General features: G+C 44.2%; 1 protein-coding gene and 13 non-coding genes across 15 annotated transcripts; all 14 read left to right on the forward strand.

The window, feature by feature from the left end:
- The first annotated feature begins 120 nt into the window (after positions 1–120).
- On the forward strand, positions 121–284 carry LOC142881745 (U1 spliceosomal RNA). The gene has a single exon (XR_012925667.1). It is a non-coding gene; the product is annotated as a U1 spliceosomal RNA (small nuclear RNA).
- A 792-nt stretch (positions 285–1,076) lies between these two features.
- Positions 1,077–1,267, forward strand: LOC142881704 (U2 spliceosomal RNA). Its single transcript, XR_012925633.1, has one exon. It is a non-coding gene; the product is annotated as a U2 spliceosomal RNA (small nuclear RNA).
- Positions 1,268–1,997: 730 nt separating this feature from the next.
- LOC142881746 (U1 spliceosomal RNA) lies at positions 1,998–2,161 on the forward strand. The gene has a single exon (XR_012925668.1). It is a non-coding gene; the product is annotated as a U1 spliceosomal RNA (small nuclear RNA).
- Positions 2,162–2,953: 792 nt separating this feature from the next.
- Positions 2,954–3,144, forward strand: LOC142881699 (U2 spliceosomal RNA). The gene has a single exon (XR_012925628.1). It is a non-coding gene; the product is annotated as a U2 spliceosomal RNA (small nuclear RNA).
- A 730-nt stretch (positions 3,145–3,874) lies between these two features.
- LOC142881747 (U1 spliceosomal RNA) lies at positions 3,875–4,038 on the forward strand. The gene has a single exon (XR_012925669.1). It is a non-coding gene; the product is annotated as a U1 spliceosomal RNA (small nuclear RNA).
- A 792-nt stretch (positions 4,039–4,830) lies between these two features.
- On the forward strand, positions 4,831–5,021 carry LOC142881705 (U2 spliceosomal RNA). Its single transcript, XR_012925634.1, has one exon. It is a non-coding gene; the product is annotated as a U2 spliceosomal RNA (small nuclear RNA).
- A 730-nt stretch (positions 5,022–5,751) lies between these two features.
- Positions 5,752–5,915, forward strand: LOC142881749 (U1 spliceosomal RNA). Its single transcript, XR_012925671.1, has one exon. It is a non-coding gene; the product is annotated as a U1 spliceosomal RNA (small nuclear RNA).
- Positions 5,916–6,707: 792 nt separating this feature from the next.
- Positions 6,708–6,898, forward strand: LOC142881714 (U2 spliceosomal RNA). The gene has a single exon (XR_012925643.1). It is a non-coding gene; the product is annotated as a U2 spliceosomal RNA (small nuclear RNA).
- Positions 6,899–7,628: 730 nt separating this feature from the next.
- On the forward strand, positions 7,629–7,792 carry LOC142881750 (U1 spliceosomal RNA). Its single transcript, XR_012925672.1, has one exon. It is a non-coding gene; the product is annotated as a U1 spliceosomal RNA (small nuclear RNA).
- Positions 7,793–8,584: 792 nt separating this feature from the next.
- LOC142881700 (U2 spliceosomal RNA) lies at positions 8,585–8,775 on the forward strand. Its single transcript, XR_012925629.1, has one exon. It is a non-coding gene; the product is annotated as a U2 spliceosomal RNA (small nuclear RNA).
- A 730-nt stretch (positions 8,776–9,505) lies between these two features.
- On the forward strand, positions 9,506–9,669 carry LOC142881751 (U1 spliceosomal RNA). Its single transcript, XR_012925673.1, has one exon. It is a non-coding gene; the product is annotated as a U1 spliceosomal RNA (small nuclear RNA).
- Positions 9,670–10,461: 792 nt separating this feature from the next.
- Positions 10,462–10,652, forward strand: LOC142881706 (U2 spliceosomal RNA). Its single transcript, XR_012925635.1, has one exon. It is a non-coding gene; the product is annotated as a U2 spliceosomal RNA (small nuclear RNA).
- Positions 10,653–11,382: 730 nt separating this feature from the next.
- LOC142881752 (U1 spliceosomal RNA) lies at positions 11,383–11,546 on the forward strand. The gene has a single exon (XR_012925674.1). It is a non-coding gene; the product is annotated as a U1 spliceosomal RNA (small nuclear RNA).
- Positions 11,547–13,305: 1,759 nt separating this feature from the next.
- LOC142881679 (leukocyte elastase inhibitor A-like) lies at positions 13,306–18,396 on the forward strand. Of its 2 annotated transcripts, XR_012925617.1 has the most exons (4): positions 13,308–13,657; positions 16,467–16,580; positions 18,031–18,145; positions 18,228–18,396. XR_012925617.1 is itself a non-coding variant. In XM_076016095.1 (3 exons), exons 1-3 carry the CDS (start codon positions 13,481–13,483, stop codon positions 18,091–18,093), a joined length of 354 nt encoding a protein of 117 aa, XP_075872210.1. In that variant the 5' UTR covers positions 13,306–13,480; the 3' UTR covers positions 18,094–18,146. The 2 variants fall into 2 exon arrangements, 1 of the variants encoding a protein (XP_075872210.1); XM_076016095.1 differs by lacking the exon at positions 18,228–18,396 and having other exon boundaries at positions 13,306–13,657; positions 18,031–18,146.
- Positions 18,397–20,236: the final 1,840 nt, after the last annotated feature.

The following is a 20,236-nucleotide window of genomic DNA, read 5'->3' on the forward strand; positions in this document are numbered from 1 at the left end:
ACCAAATATCAACTATTGCTTTTCTTTCTGACATGCCTTTGGCTGTGAACACGTGGCGAGCACCGTGAGCCAGCGCGCAATGACTGTGGAAGACGTGGTCATGTCAGCCATGGACAACTCATACTTACCTGGCAGGGGAGACACCATGATCAAGAAGGTGGTTCACCCAGGGCGAGGCGCGACCATTGCACTCCGGTTGTGCTGACCCCTGCGAATTCCCCAAATGTGGGAATCTCGACTGCATAATTTCTGGTAGTGGGGGACTGCGTTCGCGCTCTCCCCTGATCAGATGTTGAAAAGCAAGAGTACGTTCTCTCGTACGCCAGTCAGAAATGCTGTCTGTCCAGCGTGCGCGATGCCCGTGATCAGATGGCTTCTTGAATCATGACATGTTGTCTTGAGAGGCTTTCTGACTGAAGTTCAGCTTCTCACTTGGCTGCGTTCATCAGGCTGCTGGCCAAGTTTCCGTGGCTCCGTTTCGATTGTACACAAAGCTCTTGCGTTTGTGTCCACTTTCTCTCCCCATTCTCTGTTCCCTGAGTTTCAGTGTCCAATCACTGGTGGAACCAGAAAAGATTTGGTGACAGTTAAACAATTGACACTGATTTAGGTATTAGTTGTTGAAACATGGACAAACAAGATTAAGACTGAGACCAAGACATTCCATTCCAGAGTGTGAGAGATGTGCATGAGTGTCAAGATAGATATTGGTCAGTGTTTCCTTTGGTCCTAGTAGCGTCATTAATCATTTGAATTTGTTTTGTGGCGGGTTAAGATTGCACGGACTGACAATTTCCTTGCCAGACGTAGCAGGAAGTTTGAACGGAAACTTGGTGTTGGAAGCCATTGTGGATCGGTCAGGACGTGCTCACGTGGCCAGAACTAACTTTAAGCTGCATCCACTTGCATTAGGTTGGCCAACTTGTGTGCGGCTTCTGCTGCTCACTGTCCATGGAAGGTTCATCCACACTTTTAGCACCTTGTTGTTGTTGAGGCCAAGTAAATGCTGCCGCGATGCGCCGTGAGCGAGGGTGGCTGTGAGCGGAATGACTCCCTGTGCTCGCCAGTGACGTGGTATCGCTTCTCGGCCTTTTGGCTAAGATCAAGTGTAGTATCTGTTCTTATCAGTTTAATATCTGATACGTCCCCTACCCGGGGACCATATATTAAATTGATTTTTGGACCAGGGAGATGGAACAGGGGCTTGCTCCGTCCACTCCACGCATTGACCCGGTATGGCAGTATCTCCAGGAACGGTGCACTCCTCCTTACGTTGTCTAAAATCAAGCTCAACTAGATGGGGTTGAGGTCAGATTTGATCGGCGGTTTGGAGCGCTTCTGTAATAGCACATGCGGGGTTGCCTTTCCGTGCGCAATTCCCACAATGGGTAGAGTATGATTTCACGTCCCCTGCAGTCCTCTGACTTAGAGCACATCTCCGTAGTAAACAGCAGAGGGCGTTGCACTGCGACCTGTCAGCTGTTGGTCCGGCATCAAGCAGTCTGCTGCCTTTTCTTTGGTGCCGTCCCGCTGTATGCATTGCAGCTAGTGCTTTAGCGTTGCGTTTTCTACTCCTCGATGAATTAGTTGAGTGGTCATTTGTTTTGTTTTTCCCCTTGACGATTCAGAATGTTCTTCTTTTCTCTGAATTTCCCACTGGAATCGCACATCACAGATTTCAAATGGAGCTCTTTTTGCCACATTTTCTCTGGTGGTTTAGTTGTTGATTCTTTTGGAGGTAAATGGGATGAAATGAGTGGTTTTCCAAATTCCCTTTTGTTGTGGTCATGCAGCAGTGAACTGTGGAAAAAGGATTGCTCACGTACAAATCTGTTATTTGGGAGACATGAGGTTGGGACAGATTTCTTTCTCATTCAACCAAATATCAACTATTGCTTTTCTTTCTGACATGCCTTTGGCTGTGAACACGTGGCGAGCACCGTGAGCCAGCGCGCAATGACTGTGGAAGACGTGGTCATGTCAGCCATGGACAACTCATACTTACCTGGCAGGGGAGACACCATGATCAAGAAGGTGGTTCACCCAGGGCGAGGCGCGACCATTGCACTCCGGTTGTGCTGACCCCTGCGAATTCCCCAAATGTGGGAATCTCGACTGCATAATTTCTGGTAGTGGGGGACTGCGTTCGCGCTCTCCCCTGATCAGATGTTGAAAAGCAAGAGTACGTTCTCTCGTACGCCAGTAAGAAATGCTGTCTGTCCAGCGTGCGCGATGCCCGTGATCAGATGGCTTCTTGAATCATGACATGTTGTCTTGAGAGGCTTTCTGACTGAAGTTCAGCTTCTCACTTGGCTGCGTTCATCAGGCTGCTGGCCAAGTTTCCGTGGCTCCGTTTCGATTGTACACAAAGCTCTTGCGTTTGTGTCCACTTTCTCTTCCCATTCTCTGTTCCCTGAGTTTCAGTGTCCAATCACTGGTGGAACCAGAAAAGATTTGGTGACAGTTAAACAATTGACACTGATTTAGGTATTAGTTGTTGAAACATGGACAAACAAGATTAAGACTGAGACCAAGACATTCCATTCCAGAGTGTGAGAGATGTGCATGAGTGTCAAGATAGATATTGGTCAGTGTTTCCTTTGGTCCTAGTAGCGTCATTAATCATTTGAATTTGTTTTGTGGCGGGTTAAGATTGCACGGACTGACAATTTCCTTGCCAGACGTAGCAGGAAGTTTGAACGGAAACTTGGTGTTGGAAGCCATTGTGGATCGGTCAGGACGTGCTCACGTGGCCAGAACTAACTTTAAGCTGCATCCACTGGCATTAGGTTGGCCAACTTGTGTGCGGCTTCTGCTGCTCACTGTCCATGGAAGGTTCATCCACACTTTTAGCATCTTGTTGTTGTTGAGGCCAAGTAAATGCTGCCGCGATGCGCCGTGAGCGAGGGTGGCTGTGAGCGGAATGACTCCCTGTGCTCGCCAGTGACGTGGTATCGCTTCTCGGCCTTTTGGCTAAGATCAAGTGTAGTATCTGTTCTTATCAGTTTAATATCTGATACGTCCCCTACCCGGGGACCATATATTAAATTGATTTTTGGACCAGGGAGATGGAACAGGGGCTTGCTCCGTCCACTCCACGCATCGACCCGGTATGGCAGTATCTCCAGGAACGGTGCACTCCTCCTTACGTTGTCTAAAATCAAGCTCAACTAGATGGGGTTGAGGTCAGATTTGATCGGCGGTTTGGAGCGCTTCTGTAATAGCACATGCGGGGTTGCCTTTCCGTGCGCAATTCCCACAATGAGTAGAGTATGATTTCACGTCCCCTGCAGTCCTCTGACTTAGAGCACATCTCCGTAGTAAACAGCAGAGGGCGTTGCACTGCGACCTGTCAGCTGTTGGTCCGGCATCAAGCAGTCTGCTGCCTTTTCTTTGGTGCCGTCCCGCTGTATGCATTGCAGCTAGTGCTTTAGCGTTGCGTTTTCTACTCCTCGATGAATTAGTTGAGTGGTCATTTGTTTTGTTTTTCCCCTTGACGATTCAGAATGTTCTTCTTTTCTCTGAATTTCCCACTGGAATCGCACATCACAGATTTCAAATGGAGCTCTTTTTGCCACATTTTCTCTGGTGGTTTAGTTGTTGATTCTTTTGGAGGTAAATGGGATGAAATGAGTGGTTTTCCAAATTCCCTTTTGTTGTGGTCATGCAGCAGTGAACTGTGGAAAAAGGATTGCTCACGTACAAATCTGTTATTTGGGAGACATGAGGTTGGGACAGATTTCTTTCTCATTCAACCAAATATCAACTATTGCTTTTCTTTCTGACATGCCTTTGGCTGTGAACACGTGGCGAGCACCGTGAGCCAGCGCGCAATGACTGTGGAAGACGTGGTCATGTCAGCCATGGACAACTCATACTTACCTGGCAGGGGAGACACCATGATCAAGAAGGTGGTTCACCCAGGGCGAGGCGCGACCATTGCACTCCGGTTGTGCTGACCCCTGCGAATTCCCCAAATGTGGGAATCTCGACTGCATAATTTCTGGTAGTGGGGGACTGCGTTCGCGCTCTCCCCTGATCAGATGTTGAAAAGCAAGAGTACGTTCTCTCGTACGCCAGTAAGAAATGCTGTCTGTCCAGCGTGCGCGATGCCCGTGATCAGATGGCTTCTTGAATCATGACATGTTGTCTTGAGAGGCTTTCTGACTGAAGTTCAGCTTCTCACTTGGCTGCGTTCATCAGGCTGCTGGCCAAGTTTCCGTGGCTCCGTTTCGATTGTACACAAAGCTCTTGCGTTTGTGTCCACTTTCTCTCCCCATTCTCTGTTCCCTGAGTTTCAGTGTCCAATCACTGGTGGAACCAGAAAAGATTTGGTGACAGTTAAACAATTGACACTGATTTAGGTATTAGTTGTTGAAACATGGACAAACAAGATTAAGACTGAGACCAAGACATTCCATTCCAGAGTGTGAGAGATGTGCATGAGTGTCAAGATAGATATTGGTCAGTGTTTCCTTTGGTCCTAGTAGCGTCATTAATCATTTGAATTTGTTTTGTGGCGGGTTAAGATTGCACGGACTGACAATTTCCTTGCCAGACGTAGCAGGAAGTTTGAACGGAAACTTGGTGTTGGAAGCCATTGTGGATCGGTCAGGACGTGCTCACGTGGCCAGAACTAACTTTAAGCTGCATCCACTTGCATTAGGTTGGCCAACTTGTGTGCGGCTTCTGCTGCTCACTGTCCATGGAAGGTTCATCCACACTTTTAGCACCTTGTTGTTGTTGAGGCCAAGTAAATGCTGCCGCGATGCGCCGTGAGCGAGGGTGGCTGTGAGCGGAATGACTCCCTGTGCTCGCCAGTGACGTGGTATCGCTTCTCGGCCTTTTGGCTAAGATCAAGTGTAGTATCTGTTCTTATCAGTTTAATATCTGATACGTCCCCTACCCGGGGACCATATATTAAATTGATTTTTGGACCAGGGAGATGGAACAGGGGCTTGCTCCGTCCACTCCACGCATTGACCCGGTATGGCAGTATCTCCAGGAACGGTGCACTCCTCCTTACGTTGTCTAAAATCAAGCTCAACTAGATGGGGTTGAGGTCAGATTTGATCGGCGGTTTGGAGCGCTTCTGTAATAGCACATGCGGGGTTGCCTTTCCGTGCGCAATTCCCACAATGAGTAGAGTATGATTTCACGTCCCCTGCAGTCCTCTGACTTAGAGCACATCTCCGTAGTAAACAGCAGAGGGCGTTGCACTGCGACCTGTCAGCTGTTGGTCCGGCATCAAGCAGTCTGCTGCCTTTTCTTTGGTGCCGTCCCGCTGTATGCATTGCAGCTAGTGCTTTAGCGTTGCGTTTTCTACTCCTCGATGAATTAGTTGAGTGGTCATTTGTTTTGTTTTTCCCCTTGACGATTCAGAATGTTCTTCTTTTCTCTGAATTTCCCACTGGAATCGCACATCACAGATTTCAAATGGAGCTCTTTTTGCCACATTTTCTCTGGTGGTTTAGTTGTTGATTCTTTTGGAGGTAAATGGGATGAAATGAGTGGTTTTCCAAATTCCCTTTTGTTGTGGTCATGCAGCAGTGAACTGTGGAAAAAGGATTGCTCACGTACAAATCTGTTATTTGGGAGACATGAGGTTGGGACAGATTTCTTTCTCATTCAACCAAATATCAACTATTGCTTTTCTTTCTGACATGCCTTTGGCTGTGAACACGTGGCGAGCACCGTGAGCCAGCGCGCAATGACTGTGGAAGACGTGGTCATGTCAGCCATGGACAACTCATACTTACCTGGCAGGGGAGACACCATGATCAAGAAGGTGGTTCACCCAGGGCGAGGCGCGACCATTGCACTCCGGTTGTGCTGACCCCTGCGAATTCCCCAAATGTGGGAATCTCGACTGCATAATTTCTGGTAGTGGGGGACTGCGTTCGCGCTCTCCCCTGATCAGATGTTGAAAAGCAAGAGTACGTTCTCTCGTACGCCAGTAAGAAATGCTGTCTGTCCAGCGTGCGCGATGCCCGTGATCAGATGGCTTCTTGAATCATGACATGTTGTCTTGAGAGGCTTTCTGACTGAAGTTCAGCTTCTCACTTGGCTGCGTTCATCAGGCTGCTGGCCAAGTTTCCGTGGCTCCGTTTCGATTGTACACAAAGCTCTTGCGTTTGTGTCCACTTTCTCTCCCCATTCTCTGTTCCCTGAGTTTCAGTGTCCAATCACTGGTGGAACCAGAAAAGATTTGGTGACAGTTAAACAATTGACACTGATTTAGGTATTAGTTGTTGAAACATGGACAAACAAGATTAAGACTGAGACCAAGACATTCCATTCCAGAGTGTGAGAGATGTGCATGAGTGTCAAGATAGATATTGGTCAGTGTTTCCTTTGGTCCTAGTAGCGTCATTAATCATTTGAATTTGTTTTGTGGCGGGTTAAGATTGCACGGACTGACAATTTCCTTGCCAGACGTAGCAGGAAGTTTGAACGGAAACTTGGTGTTGGAAGCCATTGTGGATCGGTCAGGACGTGCTCACGTGGCCAGAACTAACTTTAAGCTGCATCCACTTGCATTAGGTTGGCCAACTTGTGTGTGGCTTCTGCTGCTCACTGTCCATGGAAGGTTCATCCACACTTTTAGCACCTTGTTGTTGTTGAGGCCAAGTAAATGCTGCCGCGATGCGCCGTGAGCGAGGGTGGCTGTGAGCGGAATGACTCCCTGTGCTCGCCAGTGACGTGGTATCGCTTCTCGGCCTTTTGGCTAAGATCAAGTGTAGTATCTGTTCTTATCAGTTTAATATCTGATAAGTCCTCTACCCGGGGACCATATATTAAATTGATTTTTGGACCAGGGAGATGGAATAGGGGCTTGCTCCGTCCACTCCACGCATTGACCCGGTATGGCAGTATCTCCAGGAGCGGTGCACTCCTCCTTACGTTGTCTAAAATCAAGCTCAACTAGATGGGGTTGAGGTCAGATTTGATCGGCGGTTTGGAGCGCTTCTGTAATAGCACATGCGGGGTTGCCTTTCCGTGCGCAATTCCCACAATGGGTAGAGTATGATTTCACGTCCCCTGCAGTCCTCTGACTTAGAGCACATCTCCGTAGTAAACAGCAGAGGGCGTTGCACTGCGACCTGTCAGCTGTTGGTCCGGCATCAAGCAGTCTGCTGCCTTTTCTTTGGTGCCGTCCCGCTGTATGCATTGCAGCTAGTGCTTTAGCGTTGCGTTTTCTACTCCTCGATGAATTAGTTGAGTGGTCATTTGTTTTGTTTTTCCCCTTGACGATTCAGAATGTTCTTCTTTTCTCTGAATTTCCCACTGGAATCGCACATCACAGATTTCAAATGGAGCTCTTTTTGCCACATTTTCTCTGGTGGTTTAGTTGTTGATTCTTTTGGAGGTAAATGGGATGAAATGAGTGGTTTTCCAAATTCCCTTTTGTTGTGGTCATGCAGCAGTGAACTGTGGAAAAAGGATTGCTCACGTACAAATCTGTTATTTGGGAGACATGAGGTTGGGACAGATTTCTTTCTCATTCAACCAAATATCAACTATTGCTTTTCTTTCTGACATGCCTTTGGCTGTGAACACGTGGCGAGCACCGTGAGCCAGCGCGCAATGACTGTGGAAGACGTGGTCATGTCAGCCATGGACAACTCATACTTACCTGGCAGGGGAGACACCATGATCAAGAAGGTGGTTCACCCAGGGCGAGGCGCGACCATTGCACTCCGGTTGTGCTGACCCCTGCGAATTCCCCAAATGTGGGAATCTCGACTGCATAATTTCTGGTAGTGGGGGACTGCGTTCGCGCTCTCCCCTGATCAGATGTTGAAAAGCAAGAGTACGTTCTCTCGTACGCCAGTAAGAAATGCTGTCTGTCCAGCGTGCGCGATGCCCGTGATCAGATGGCTTCTTGAATCATGACATGTTGTCTTGAGAGGCTTTCTGACTGAAGTTCAGCTTCTCACTTGGCTGCGTTCATCAGGCTGCTGGCCAAGTTTCCGTGGCTCCGTTTCGATTGTACACAAAGCTCTTGCGTTTGTGTCCACTTTCTCTCCCCATTCTCTGTTCCCTGAGTTTCAGTGTCCAATCACTGGTGGAACCAGAAAAGATTTGGTGACAGTTAAACAATTGACACTGATTTAGGTATTAGTTGTTGAAACATGGACAAACAAGATTAAGACTGAGACCAAGACATTCCATTCCAGAGTGTGAGAGATGTGCATGAGTGTCAAGATAGATATTGGTCAGTGTTTCCTTTGGTCCTAGTAGCGTCATTAATCATTTGAATTTGTTTTGTGGCGGGTTAAGATTGCACGGACTGACAATTTCCTTGCCAGACGTAGCAGGAAGTTTGAACGGAAACTTGGTGTTGGAAGCCATTGTGGATCGGTCAGGACGTGCTCACGTGGCCAGAACTAACTTTAAGCTGCATCCACTTGCATTAGGTTGGCCAACTTGTGTGCGGCTTCTGCTGCTCACTGTCCATGGAAGGTTCATCCACACTTTTAGCACCTTGTTGTTGTTGAGGCCAAGTAAATGCTGCCGCGATGCGCCGTGAGCGAGGGTGGCTGTGAGCGGAATGACTCCCTGTGCTCGCCAGTGACGTGGTATCGCTTCTCGGCCTTTTGGCTAAGATCAAGTGTAGTATCTGTTCTTATCAGTTTAATATCTGATACGTCCCCTACCCGGGGACCATATATTAAATTGATTTTTGGACCAGGGAGATGGAACAGGGGCTTGCTCCGTCCACTCCACGCATCGACCCGGTATGGCAGTATCTCCAGGAACGGTGCACTCCTCCTTACGTTGTCTAAAATCAAGCTCAACTAGATGGGGTTGAGGTCAGATTTGATCGGCGGTTTGGAGCGCTTCTGTAATAGCACATGCGGGGTTGCCTTTCCGTGCGCAATTCCCACAATGAGTAGAGTATGATTTCACGTCCCCTGCAGTCCTCTGACTTAGAGCACATCTCCGTAGTAAACAGCAGAGGGCGTTGCACTGCGACCTGTCAGCTGTTGGTCCGGCATCAAGCAGTCTGCTGCCTTTTCTTTGGTGCCGTCCCGCTGTATGCATTGCAGCTAGTGCTTTAGCGTTGCGTTTTCTACTCCTCGATGAATTAGTTGAGTGGTCATTTGTTTTGTTTTTCCCCTTGACGATTCAGAATGTTCTTCTTTTCTCTGAATTTCCCACTGGAATCGCACATCACAGATTTCAAATGGAGCTCTTTTTGCCACATTTTCTCTGGTGGTTTAGTTGTTGATTCTTTTGGAGGTAAATGGGATGAAATGAGTGGTTTTCCAAATTCCCTTTTGTTGTGGTCATGCAGCAGTGAACTGTGGAAAAAGGATTGCTCACGTACAAATCTGTTATTTGGGAGACATGAGGTTGGGACAGATTTCTTTCTCATTCAACCAAATATCAACTATTGCTTTTCTTTCTGACATGCCTTTGGCTGTGAACACGTGGCGAGCACCGTGAGCCAGCGCGCAATGACTGTGGAAGACGTGGTCATGTCAGCCATGGACAACTCATACTTACCTGGCAGGGGAGACACCATGATCAAGAAGGTGGTTCACCCAGGGCGAGGCGCGACCATTGCACTCCGGTTGTGCTGACCCCTGCGAATTCCCCAAATGTGGGAATCTCGACTGCATAATTTCTGGTAGTGGGGGACTGCGTTCGCGCTCTCCCCTGATCAGATGTTGAAAAGCAAGAGTACGTTCTCTCGTACGCCAGTAAGAAATGCTGTCTGTCCAGCGTGCGCGATGCCCGTGATCAGATGGCTTCTTGAATCATGACATGTTGTCTTGAGAGGCTTTCTGACTGAAGTTCAGCTTCTCACTTGGCTGCGTTCATCAGGCTGCTGGCCAAGTTTCCGTGGCTCCGTTTCGATTGTACACAAAGCTCTTGCGTTTGTGTCCACTTTCTCTCCCCATTCTCTGTTCCCTGAGTTTCAGTGTCCAATCACTGGTGGAACCAGAAAAGATTTGGTGACAGTTAAACAATTGACACTGATTTAGGTATTAGTTGTTGAAACATGGACAAACAAGATTAAGACTGAGACCAAGACATTCCATTCCAGAGTGTGAGAGATGTGCATGAGTGTCAAGATAGATATTGGTCAGTGTTTCCTTTGGTCCTAGTAGCGTCATTAATCATTTGAATTTGTTTTGTGGCGGGTTAAGATTGCACGGACTGACAATTTCCTTGCCAGACGTAGCAGGAAGTTTGAACGGAAACTTGGTGTTGGAAGCCATTGTGGATCGGTCAGGACGTGCTCACGTGGCCAGAACTAACTTTAAGCTGCATCCACTTGCATTAGGTTGGCCAACTTGTGTGCGGCTTCTGCTGCTCACTGTCCATGGAAGGTTCATCCACACTTTTAGCACCTTGTTGTTGTTGAGGCCAAGTAAATGCTGCCGCGATGCGCCGTGAGCGAGGGTGGCTGTGAGCGGAATGACTCCCTGTGCTCGCCAGTGACGTGGTATCGCTTCTCGGCCTTTTGGCTAAGATCAAGTGTAGTATCTGTTCTTATCAGTTTAATATCTGATACGTCCCCTACCCGGGGACCATATATTAAATTGATTTTTGGACCAGGGAGATGGAACAGGGGCTTGCTCCGTCCACTCCACGCATTGACCCGGTATGGCAGTATCTCCAGGAACGGTGCACTCCTCCTTACGTTGTCTAAAATCAAGCTCAACTAGATGGGGTTGAGGTCAGATTTGATCGGCGGTTTGGAGCGCTTCTGTAATAGCACATGCGGGGTTGCCTTTCCGTGCGCAATTCCCACAATGAGTAGAGTATGATTTCACGTCCCCTGCAGTCCTCTGACTTAGAGCACATCTCCGTAGTAAACAGCAGAGGGCGTTGCACTGCGACCTGTCAGCTGTTGGTCCGGCATCAAGCAGTCTGCTGCCTTTTCTTTGGTGCCGTCCCGCTGTATGCATTGCAGCTAGTGCTTTAGCGTTGCGTTTTCTACTCCTCGATGAATTAGTTGAGTGGTCATTTGTTTTGTTTTTCCCCTTGACGATTCAGAATGTTCTTCTTTTCTCTGAATTTCCCACTGGAATCGCACATCACAGATTTCAAATGGAGCTCTTTTTGCCACATTTTCTCTGGTGGTTTAGTTGTTGATTCTTTTGGAGGTAAATGGGATGAAATGAGTGGTTTTCCAAATTCCCTTTTGTTGTGGTCATGCAGCAGTGAACTGTGGAAAAAGGATTGCTCACGTACAAATCTGTTATTTGGGAGACATGAGGTTGGGACAGATTTCTTTCTCATTCAACCAAATATCAACTATTGCTTTTCTTTCTGACATGCCTTTGGCTGTGAACACGTGGCGAGCACCGTGAGCCAGCGCGCAATGACTGTGGAAGACGTGGTCATGTCAGCCATGGACAACTCATACTTACCTGGCAGGGGAGACACCATGATCAAGAAGGTGGTTCACCCAGGGCGAGGCGCGACCATTGCACTCCGGTTGTGCTGACCCCTGCGAATTCCCCAAATGTGGGAATCTCGACTGCATAATTTCTGGTAGTGGGGGACTGCGTTCGCGCTCTCCCCTGATCAGATGTTGAAAAGCAAGAGTACGTTCTCTCGTACGCCAGTAAGAAATGCTGTCTGTCCAGCGTGCGCGATGCCCGTGATCAGATGGCTTCTTGAATCATGACATGTTGTCTTGAGAGGCTTTCTGACTGAAGTTCAGCTTCTCACTTGGCTGCGTTCATCAGGCTGCTGGCCAAGTTTCCGTGGCTCCGTTTCGATTGTACACAAAGCTCTTGCGTTTGTGTCCACTTTCTCTCCCCATTCTCTGTTCCCTGAGTTTCAGTGTCCAATCACTGGTGGAACCAGAAAAGATTTGGTGACAGTTAAACAATTGACACTGATTTAGGTATTATTATGGACAAACAAGATTAAGACTGAGACCAAGACATTCCATTGCAGAGTGTGAGAGATGTGCATGAGTGTCAAGATAGATATTGGTCAGTGTTTCCTTTGGTCCTAGTAGCGTCATTAATCATTTGAATTTGTTTTGTGGCGGGTTAAGATTGCACGGACTGACAATTTCCTTGCCAGACGTAGCAGGAAGTTTGAACGGAAACTTGGTGTTGGAAGCCATTGTGGATCGGTCAGGACGTGCTCACGTGGCCAGAACTAACTTTAAGCTGCATCCACTTGCATTAGGTTGGCCAACTTGTGTGCGGCTTCTGCTGCTCACTGTCCATGGAAGGTTCATCCACACTTTTAGCACCTTGTTGTTGTTGAGGCCAAGTAAATGCTGCTGCGATGCGCCGTGAGCGAGGGTGGCTGTGAGCGGAATGACTCCCTGTGCTCGCCAGTGACGTGGTATCGCTTCTCGGACGTTTGGCTAATATCAAGGCCAATCACTGGTGGAACCAGAAAGGATTTGGCGACAGTTAAACAATTGACACTGATTTAGGTATTAGTTGTTGAAACGTGGACAAACAAGATTAAGACTGAGACCAAGACATTCCATTCCAGAGTGTGAGAGATGTGCATGAGTGTAAAGATAGATATTGGTCAGTGTTTCCTTTTGTCCTAGTAGCGTCATTAATCATTTCAATTTGCTTTGTGGCGGGTTAAGAGGGTTGAGTGTCTTTAATTGTGTCATGTGAGAACCAATCAACTTATATTTGTTCAGTGCTTAATCACATCCAAAGACGTCTCAAAGTGCTTTGTACAATCAGAGAAAAGGGAACCAACTGGGCCCCCAGAGCAAGCAAGTGCGTCAGAGGCCAGGAAAAACTCCCCTGTGGGAAGAAACTTAGAGCAGATCCAGACTCCAGAGGGCTGTCATCTGCCCTCTGGACCAATGTGACCCATGTTAAACATAGATGTGTTTCTTTTATGGGAGTTACATTTTGGAATGGGCTCAGTGATGATTTGAAAATGTGTTGAAATTATTATTTTTTTTTTTGAATATTAAAGGTCAAAATATTTCATGATTATAAGGATAAGCAATTGACTTGTGAATCAATTAAGAGGAATAATACAAAGCATATTTTGTTTTGTTGTTTGTCTTTTTCTTCTTGTCTCTGTATTACTAATATTCTGGATACTATTGTGGACTCAACAGATTGGGCAAAAATAAGTCTCGGCTGCTGGCAACCTACTTCCTTTTTTTGTTTACAGAGTTGTTTTATTTTTGTTGTGAGCATATATGTTGTGCAAATTCATCATGGTGTTGACCAAGTTACATTTCATAAATGTGCTATAAAACACTTATTTATCATCTAACATGTTAATATCTTGTATATATGTTGTAATATCTTCTCCTTTTTATTCCATCTTTATTTGCACTTCTTTTTAATCAATATTTTTACTTCTCTTTGCACTACTTTTTATTGCTGTAATGATGCAAATTTCCCTGATGTAGGATTAATAAAGGCTTTCTATTCTATTCTATTCTATTTTATTCTACTTTTGTCCGTGGAGTGCATTTCAATCCTCTGCCCTTATTTCTTTATTCATAGACACAATGGCAACACCGTTCCCTCTTTCCAAGGCCAACACAGCCTTCGCTCTGGACTTGTTGAGAAAGCTGAGTGACGAGGACAAGACCAAGAATATCTTCTTCTCCCCCTTCAGCATCTCATCGGCCCTGGCGATGGTGCTGCTGGGGGCCCGAGGCAACACGGCTCAACAGATGTCAGAGGTAACCCAGTCGCACACACTTGGGCTCAAAGTTGACTTTGGGTAAAGTTAGTGATCGGTGAGTTGGTTAAGGACATGTACCCTCATTAATATACTGGCCTGCACAATCTCCATGCGGCACATCACCCGTTTTTATGCACCACACACCAATTTAAGGAAAAAGAAGTGGGGAAACATTAAAAGTTCACAAAGAATCATAATTTAGAGCTCATGACAAACCCACACACCTTGTTTTTAAGGCACCACAGTAGTAAACACCCTATTAACAGGGAAAAAAGGTGAGATAGATAGATTGATATATAGTGTATGCACTGTATATCTGCTGTATATCGAGCACTCAGGGGTTTCCCTTGACAACGTTGTGGCAAAAGTAGGAAGCATCAGCAATGTCATTGAAATGCATTGATTCTGTGTTGTTTCGGGACTTTTCCTCCACCAACTTCTCACAGAGGTAACAAAAGTTTTCAAGTCTTTGTGGTTGGCTGTCAAACTTCAAAGGTGTAGTGTGTAAAATTGTGTACTCTAATTTGCATAATTGACCATTTGCACTTGATCACAATGGATGCTGTATGGGAGGAAAACATTGGGATAGAGTTAAAAACACCTTAAATATGTTTTCGGTAAATTTTTTTATATAAATATATTTTTTAATTATATTAAATATATTGACTATAATCTATCCAATATTATTTTCATGAACATAGTATTGTTTTATATGATTGACATTTCCTGGAATTGTGTCTAAAAATGGTTGAGTTGTGTTTCAAAGCACAGTATGGTAGATTAGTGAAGAGGTTTGGCTCGTCGGAGCCTCACAGCTGCTTTTGAGTGTCGCATATCTTTAGCTCTTAGTTTTAGCCACCTTATTTGAGATGATTGTTGTTGGACTATAAGTTCCTGTTGGAATTAAGGGTGAGCAAGTGACTGAGGCTGTGTGAGTAAAACGCAGTGATTGCCCAAGACTGCCGCGTAACGCACGGCTTGACTCGCAACTCGTGACTACATTGGGGCAGGGAGGAGCTCGTGGCAGCACCCGCTGCTCGCTGACAACAACAGCTGAGGAACAATACGTGCTTTCATGTCTGTCTCCAAAACACCAGGAAAGTCTCCAATAACACGAGGAAAAGTCAACAGATTTGTCACTCGCCATGGGGAGTTGGAAAGTCACCAGATTGAATGAGAAAGTCGGCAAGTTGGCAACACTGCTCTGTATCAACTCTGGGCATTTTGGGGCAATGAGGGTAGCCAATAGGAGACGTGAGTGGATGTACTTGCTCAGCCCCATTATGTTTGTTTGTGAAGCAGAAACGATATTGCGACATCAAGTGGACACGTTTAGAACAGCAGATTCTTTCATTGAAAAATTGCAGTTTTTATACTTTGCCAAATCATCTTGCAGTCCGGAAAAACCCTGGTCTCTATAAGTCTTTGTAACTCTCTTGGGGCCCGCTGGAACATCTCCCTCTTTACCTCAAGCCATCTTTGGTGGACATAGGACCCTGACACAAAGACACACAGATTCTGCAAAAGAGAAAAGAAGCAATCAGCCTACAGGGATGCATTTCACACCATCCACTAATACTAAATTTAAACAATGTGCATTGCAGTGCACATTAAAAGCTAATGGGGCCTCTGATTTCATACGAGCTTGCACACCTGCGTTTTTTCCGCTCATGACTGAGGCTCCGTCATGTACTTTGCCCTCCAAGGTGGTTTTTGTCAAGACCGTGCTTCTGCAAAATCTGAATTATTGTCTGTGAAAGTGCTGCAGCATCCAGGCGCTGTGCTGCCTCAAAAGCAAGGAAGCTCTCACATCCTCACCCACTGTAATAGTATCTTATTACAGAGGACATCTGTTCTTTTTTTACTTAGGTCTTTAGTCTCATCAACCAAAATACTGAAAGCTTCACTTTGGGCAACGTCACGAGTTATTGAAGTGCGAACCATTTCTAGGACACAATCAATAATTTCATTTTGTGTGCCATTCCCAAGATATGTTGCATTTCTTTGACTTGTAATTTTTCTTCTGACTGTGGGATTGTGTTTGGCTAGTAGTTCCATAATAGAGAAAAAATGTCCTTTATCCTCACCTTCTGATTCTGTATGTACTCTCTGTGCTATGTTCTGCATAGCTGTGAGGAGCAGGGTTTCTCCAGCAATTTTAATGTACTCTCTATTTTACTTCACTAATTTATTATATTCTGCATTTAAGGAGACTGAAAGAGAGGATGTGCTTGCAGGGGACTTTTCATACTCTGCCCATGCAAACATTGCATTAGTATGTGCTTCAGGTTTGGCATGGCCTAAAAGTCCCCCATCTTTGAATGGGTAATGGGTAATGTAAATACTGTATCACCAGAGGAGGGGAGACTGAAGTGCCGGCAGGCATGACAGTAGGCAGAGTCTTTACTCTGAGAGTATTCCAGCCATTTATGTGTGTTGTACCAGTCTTTTGACAAGCAAAGTGTTCTGTCCCCTTGATAGGTTCGAGGGAAGATTTTTAGTTGTGACTGCTTGGGCTGCTCTGCTCTTGACTGGGAAATATCTATGATAAACCAGAGGCAAAATCAGTTATTCTGACATAATAATAATAATATGTGTACATATATGTATATATATATATATATGTATATATATATATATATATATATATATATATATATATATATATATATATATATATATATATACATATATATATATGTATATATGTATATATATATATATATGTATATATATATATATATATATATATATATACACATACATACAATAGATGTGGTTAATCACATTTTCTATTTTATCCATAGGTTCTCCATTTTAACAATGCAGAAAAGTCTGAGTTTTCAGAAGAACAACTACAACAACAACAACGACAACAACTGATGCAGATACAGCAGAAACTCCAGGCCAAACTTCCAGAGGTAACAAAAAAACAACAATTGCACAAGTGATGAACTTAAGATGGAAGCTATTCCGATAAACTGGACCATGACCATGGAGGAGGCTTGGCGTTTCATTTGAATATGGAATAAAACAAAAATGCACCACTCTCACGTCCTGTTAACTAAAGGTTAAGTGCACCTGGCCAGTTCTCAGTTCAATGTGCTGGTACAGGAAACACTGATCCTGCCAAGTGCTACTGGCATGGCTTGGGTCAACACAGGTGTGAAATGGTAGCAATTTGTGTGCAAGTCTTGAACGTTGCACGGCGGCTTGCTTGTAAACCAACAATTTTCAAGGAAAATTCATGGAGAAACGAGGTCAATTGACAGTTTTAATGCATTTCTGTAACAGTTGTCTTCTCTCTTCACATGGGTTAAAAGCTAAAGATAGTCCAGATGATGTTAGCACTGGCTTTAAGAAACTACTGAGTGAGCTGAACAAGCCAGGGGCTCCATATGCTCTCAGTGTTGCCAACCGACTGTACGGGGAGCAGTCTTTCCATTTCTTGAAGGTGTGTGTGTTATATATATATATGTATATATATATATATATATATGTATATATATATATATATATATGTATATATATATATATATATATATATATATATATATATTTATATATATATATATATACATATCATTTATTTATAAACGCCAAGAATTACTTTAACGCGCATTAACGCATGTTGCTCACGTGCTGTAGGAGCTGTGAGTAGAGATGGGCGATATATCGGCGTTTGCGATATACCGTCAAAAGATTCCCCGCGGTAGGAATATGTCATCTCGCGCTATTAACGATAAACTCGTGTTGATGACGTAGTTACGTGCGCAACGCACTTGCTGCTGGCAGCCGGCAGCTCATGTGTCGCACAATAACAAGCACGGGGTTGCACACAACAACAAAGTTGCACACAACAAAAGTGCACTAAACACTTCTTTTAAATTCATTATTGGATTTTTGCCTATACAGTGCGATTAATCGTGATTAATCAGAGAAATCATACAATTATTACGATTTTTAATTGTTGCCCAGCCCTAATATATATATGATGTGAGTGTGTATGTATATATGTATATATGTATATATATATATATATATATATATATATATATATACATATATATATATATATATATATATATATATATATATATATATATATACATATATATATATATACACACTCACATTAAAGTAGGTATACTGTATATACACACACACGCACAAACACATATATACGTATATAAATAAACATTATATATACATTTATATTTATATACATATGAATATACATGTATATATATGTGACAAGTCAATGGTGATTGCGTTGATTTGAGTTAACGGTTAAATCACCCATCCTAAGTAAGTCAGTCAGGAATATTTACTCCTTGAAATTAACTCGTCATAATGTTCTTGGTTTTTCAGGAGTACCTGGAAAGCATCAGCAAGTATTACGGTGAGCTGGAGTCTGTGAATTTCAAGAGCTGATTCGAAGCAGCAAGACTGAACATCAACAACTGGGTGGAGGAACAAACTCAAGGTGTTTTTTTCTTGAAATTTATCAAATGTTTTCCTTAATTTGTGAAACATCACAACTCATCCATGTCCATGCGATCGTTTAGGAAAAATCAAGGATTTGCTGGCTAATGGTGTGTTGGATAGCAGGACCAAGCTGGTGCTGGTTAATGCCATTTACTTCAAAGGCACCTGGGAGAAGATATTTGAGGAGAGCAACACTAGCGAGGCTGAGTTCAGAATGAACAAGGTACCACCGATCAATGAAGTGACATCTGCATATGTATATATATATATATATATATATATATATATATATATATATATATATATATATATATGTATATGTATATATATATATATATATATATATATATATATATATATATATATATATATATATATATATATATATATATAGATATAATAATAATAATAATAAACTTTTATTTGTACAGCGCTAAATCACAGCCAAAGGCGTCTCAAAGCGCTTTATACAATCAGAGAGAACCAACTGGGCCCCCGGAGCAAGCAAGATGCGACAGTGGCTGGGAAAAACTCCCCTGTGGGAAGAAACCTAGGGCAGAACCAGACTCCAGAGGGCGATCATCTGCCTATGAGTAGTTGGGGTGAAGTAGAAAGATAGAGGAGAGACAGAGAAAGAGAGAAAGGAGCAGAGTGAGCCAGGGTGGCAGACAGGACAGAGTGAAAAACAGATACACCAACCAGGCAAAACGGATATAAACACAAAGAATAGGAAATAATTCAAGGCTGCTGTCCATGTGGAGTGTAAGTGTCCATGCTTTGGAAGGCAAGAGCCTAGCTCGATGGACAATCTGCCGATAGGACTAGTCCAGGTCTTAAGCGTGGCGGTGGGATGAAGCGATGACAGCAAGACCCCCAGGACAGCACAATCCAGCTCCTGGCGCAGTGGTCATCACCTGCCGGGGACACAGAGACTGCGGCAGTATCATGCATATCGAGCATACTGTACAAAGCATAATGAGAGCTTGGACAGAGTGGATAGAGTAAAAGATTGGATAGAGTAAAAGATTGATTGGGTGAGGAGAGTGATAAAGGTTCCGCCTGCACAGAGCAACGATCCCTGTAACGGGAGCGAAAGATCTCCCTCCACGGCGTAAGCCTACAGCAGCTTAACTGACAGTGGATGGAGTCTAACTATAAGCTTTAAGAAAAAGGAAAGTCTTAAGTCTACTCCTAAATAAACTAACTGTGTCTGCCCCCCTCACCGAGGCTGGAAGATGGTTCCAAAATAGAGGTGCCAGGAAACTGAAACACCTACCTCCTGATCTAACTCTAGAAATTTTTGGGATAACTAAAAGACCTGAATCCTCAGAGCGAAGGGCTCTTGGAGGATGATAAAGTTCAATGAGTTCCCTAATATAAGAAGGAGCCTGAGAATGAAGAGCTTTGTAAGTTAAAACTAGAATCTTAAATTCAATTCTAAATTTGACAGGCAGCCAATGCAAGGAAGCTAAAATTGGAGTAATATGCTGCCTCCTTCTAGTTCCGGTTAACAATCGTGCCGCGGAGTTTTGGATTAACTGTAATGTCCTAAGGGATGAATTTGGGCATCCTGCTAGTACCGAGTTACAGTAATCTAGCCTAGACGTAACAAAAGCATGGATTATATATATATATATACATATATATATTAGAGCTGTCAGTCGATTAAAAATATTAATCCGATTAATCGCATGGTTTTCCATAGTTAACTCATGATTAATCGCAAATTAATCACATATTTTTTATCTGCTCTAAATCTACCGTAAACTGATATTTTTTTAATAATCATATCAATATGGGAGTAGGCAAATACTTGCTTTCTGCAAATGCAGCATGTTTATTCGTGTTGGAGCAATGACAAGTACTACTAACAAAACAAAAGATGCGCAGGGTAAAAAAAAAGTTGCGCATGTGTGTGTGTGTGTGTGTGTAAATAGAAACACGCACTCAGGTGTCCATCTCAAGACCTCTTTCTTAATGATCACTGACCGGCATCTCTAGGATCAAACAGACGTATTTTGATCAAGTCTTCCTCTGTGTGTGTGTGTATGTGTGTGTGTGTGTGTGTGTGTGTTTGTGTGTGTGTGTG

Source organism: Nelusetta ayraudi, unplaced genomic scaffold (genome assembly GCF_046127955.1).
Source record: "Nelusetta ayraudi isolate G7.1 ecotype Tasmania unplaced genomic scaffold, CSIRO-AGI_Nayr_v1 ptg000216l, whole genome shotgun sequence".
Taxonomy (NCBI): Eukaryota; Metazoa; Chordata; class Actinopteri; order Tetraodontiformes; family Monacanthidae; genus Nelusetta; species Nelusetta ayraudi.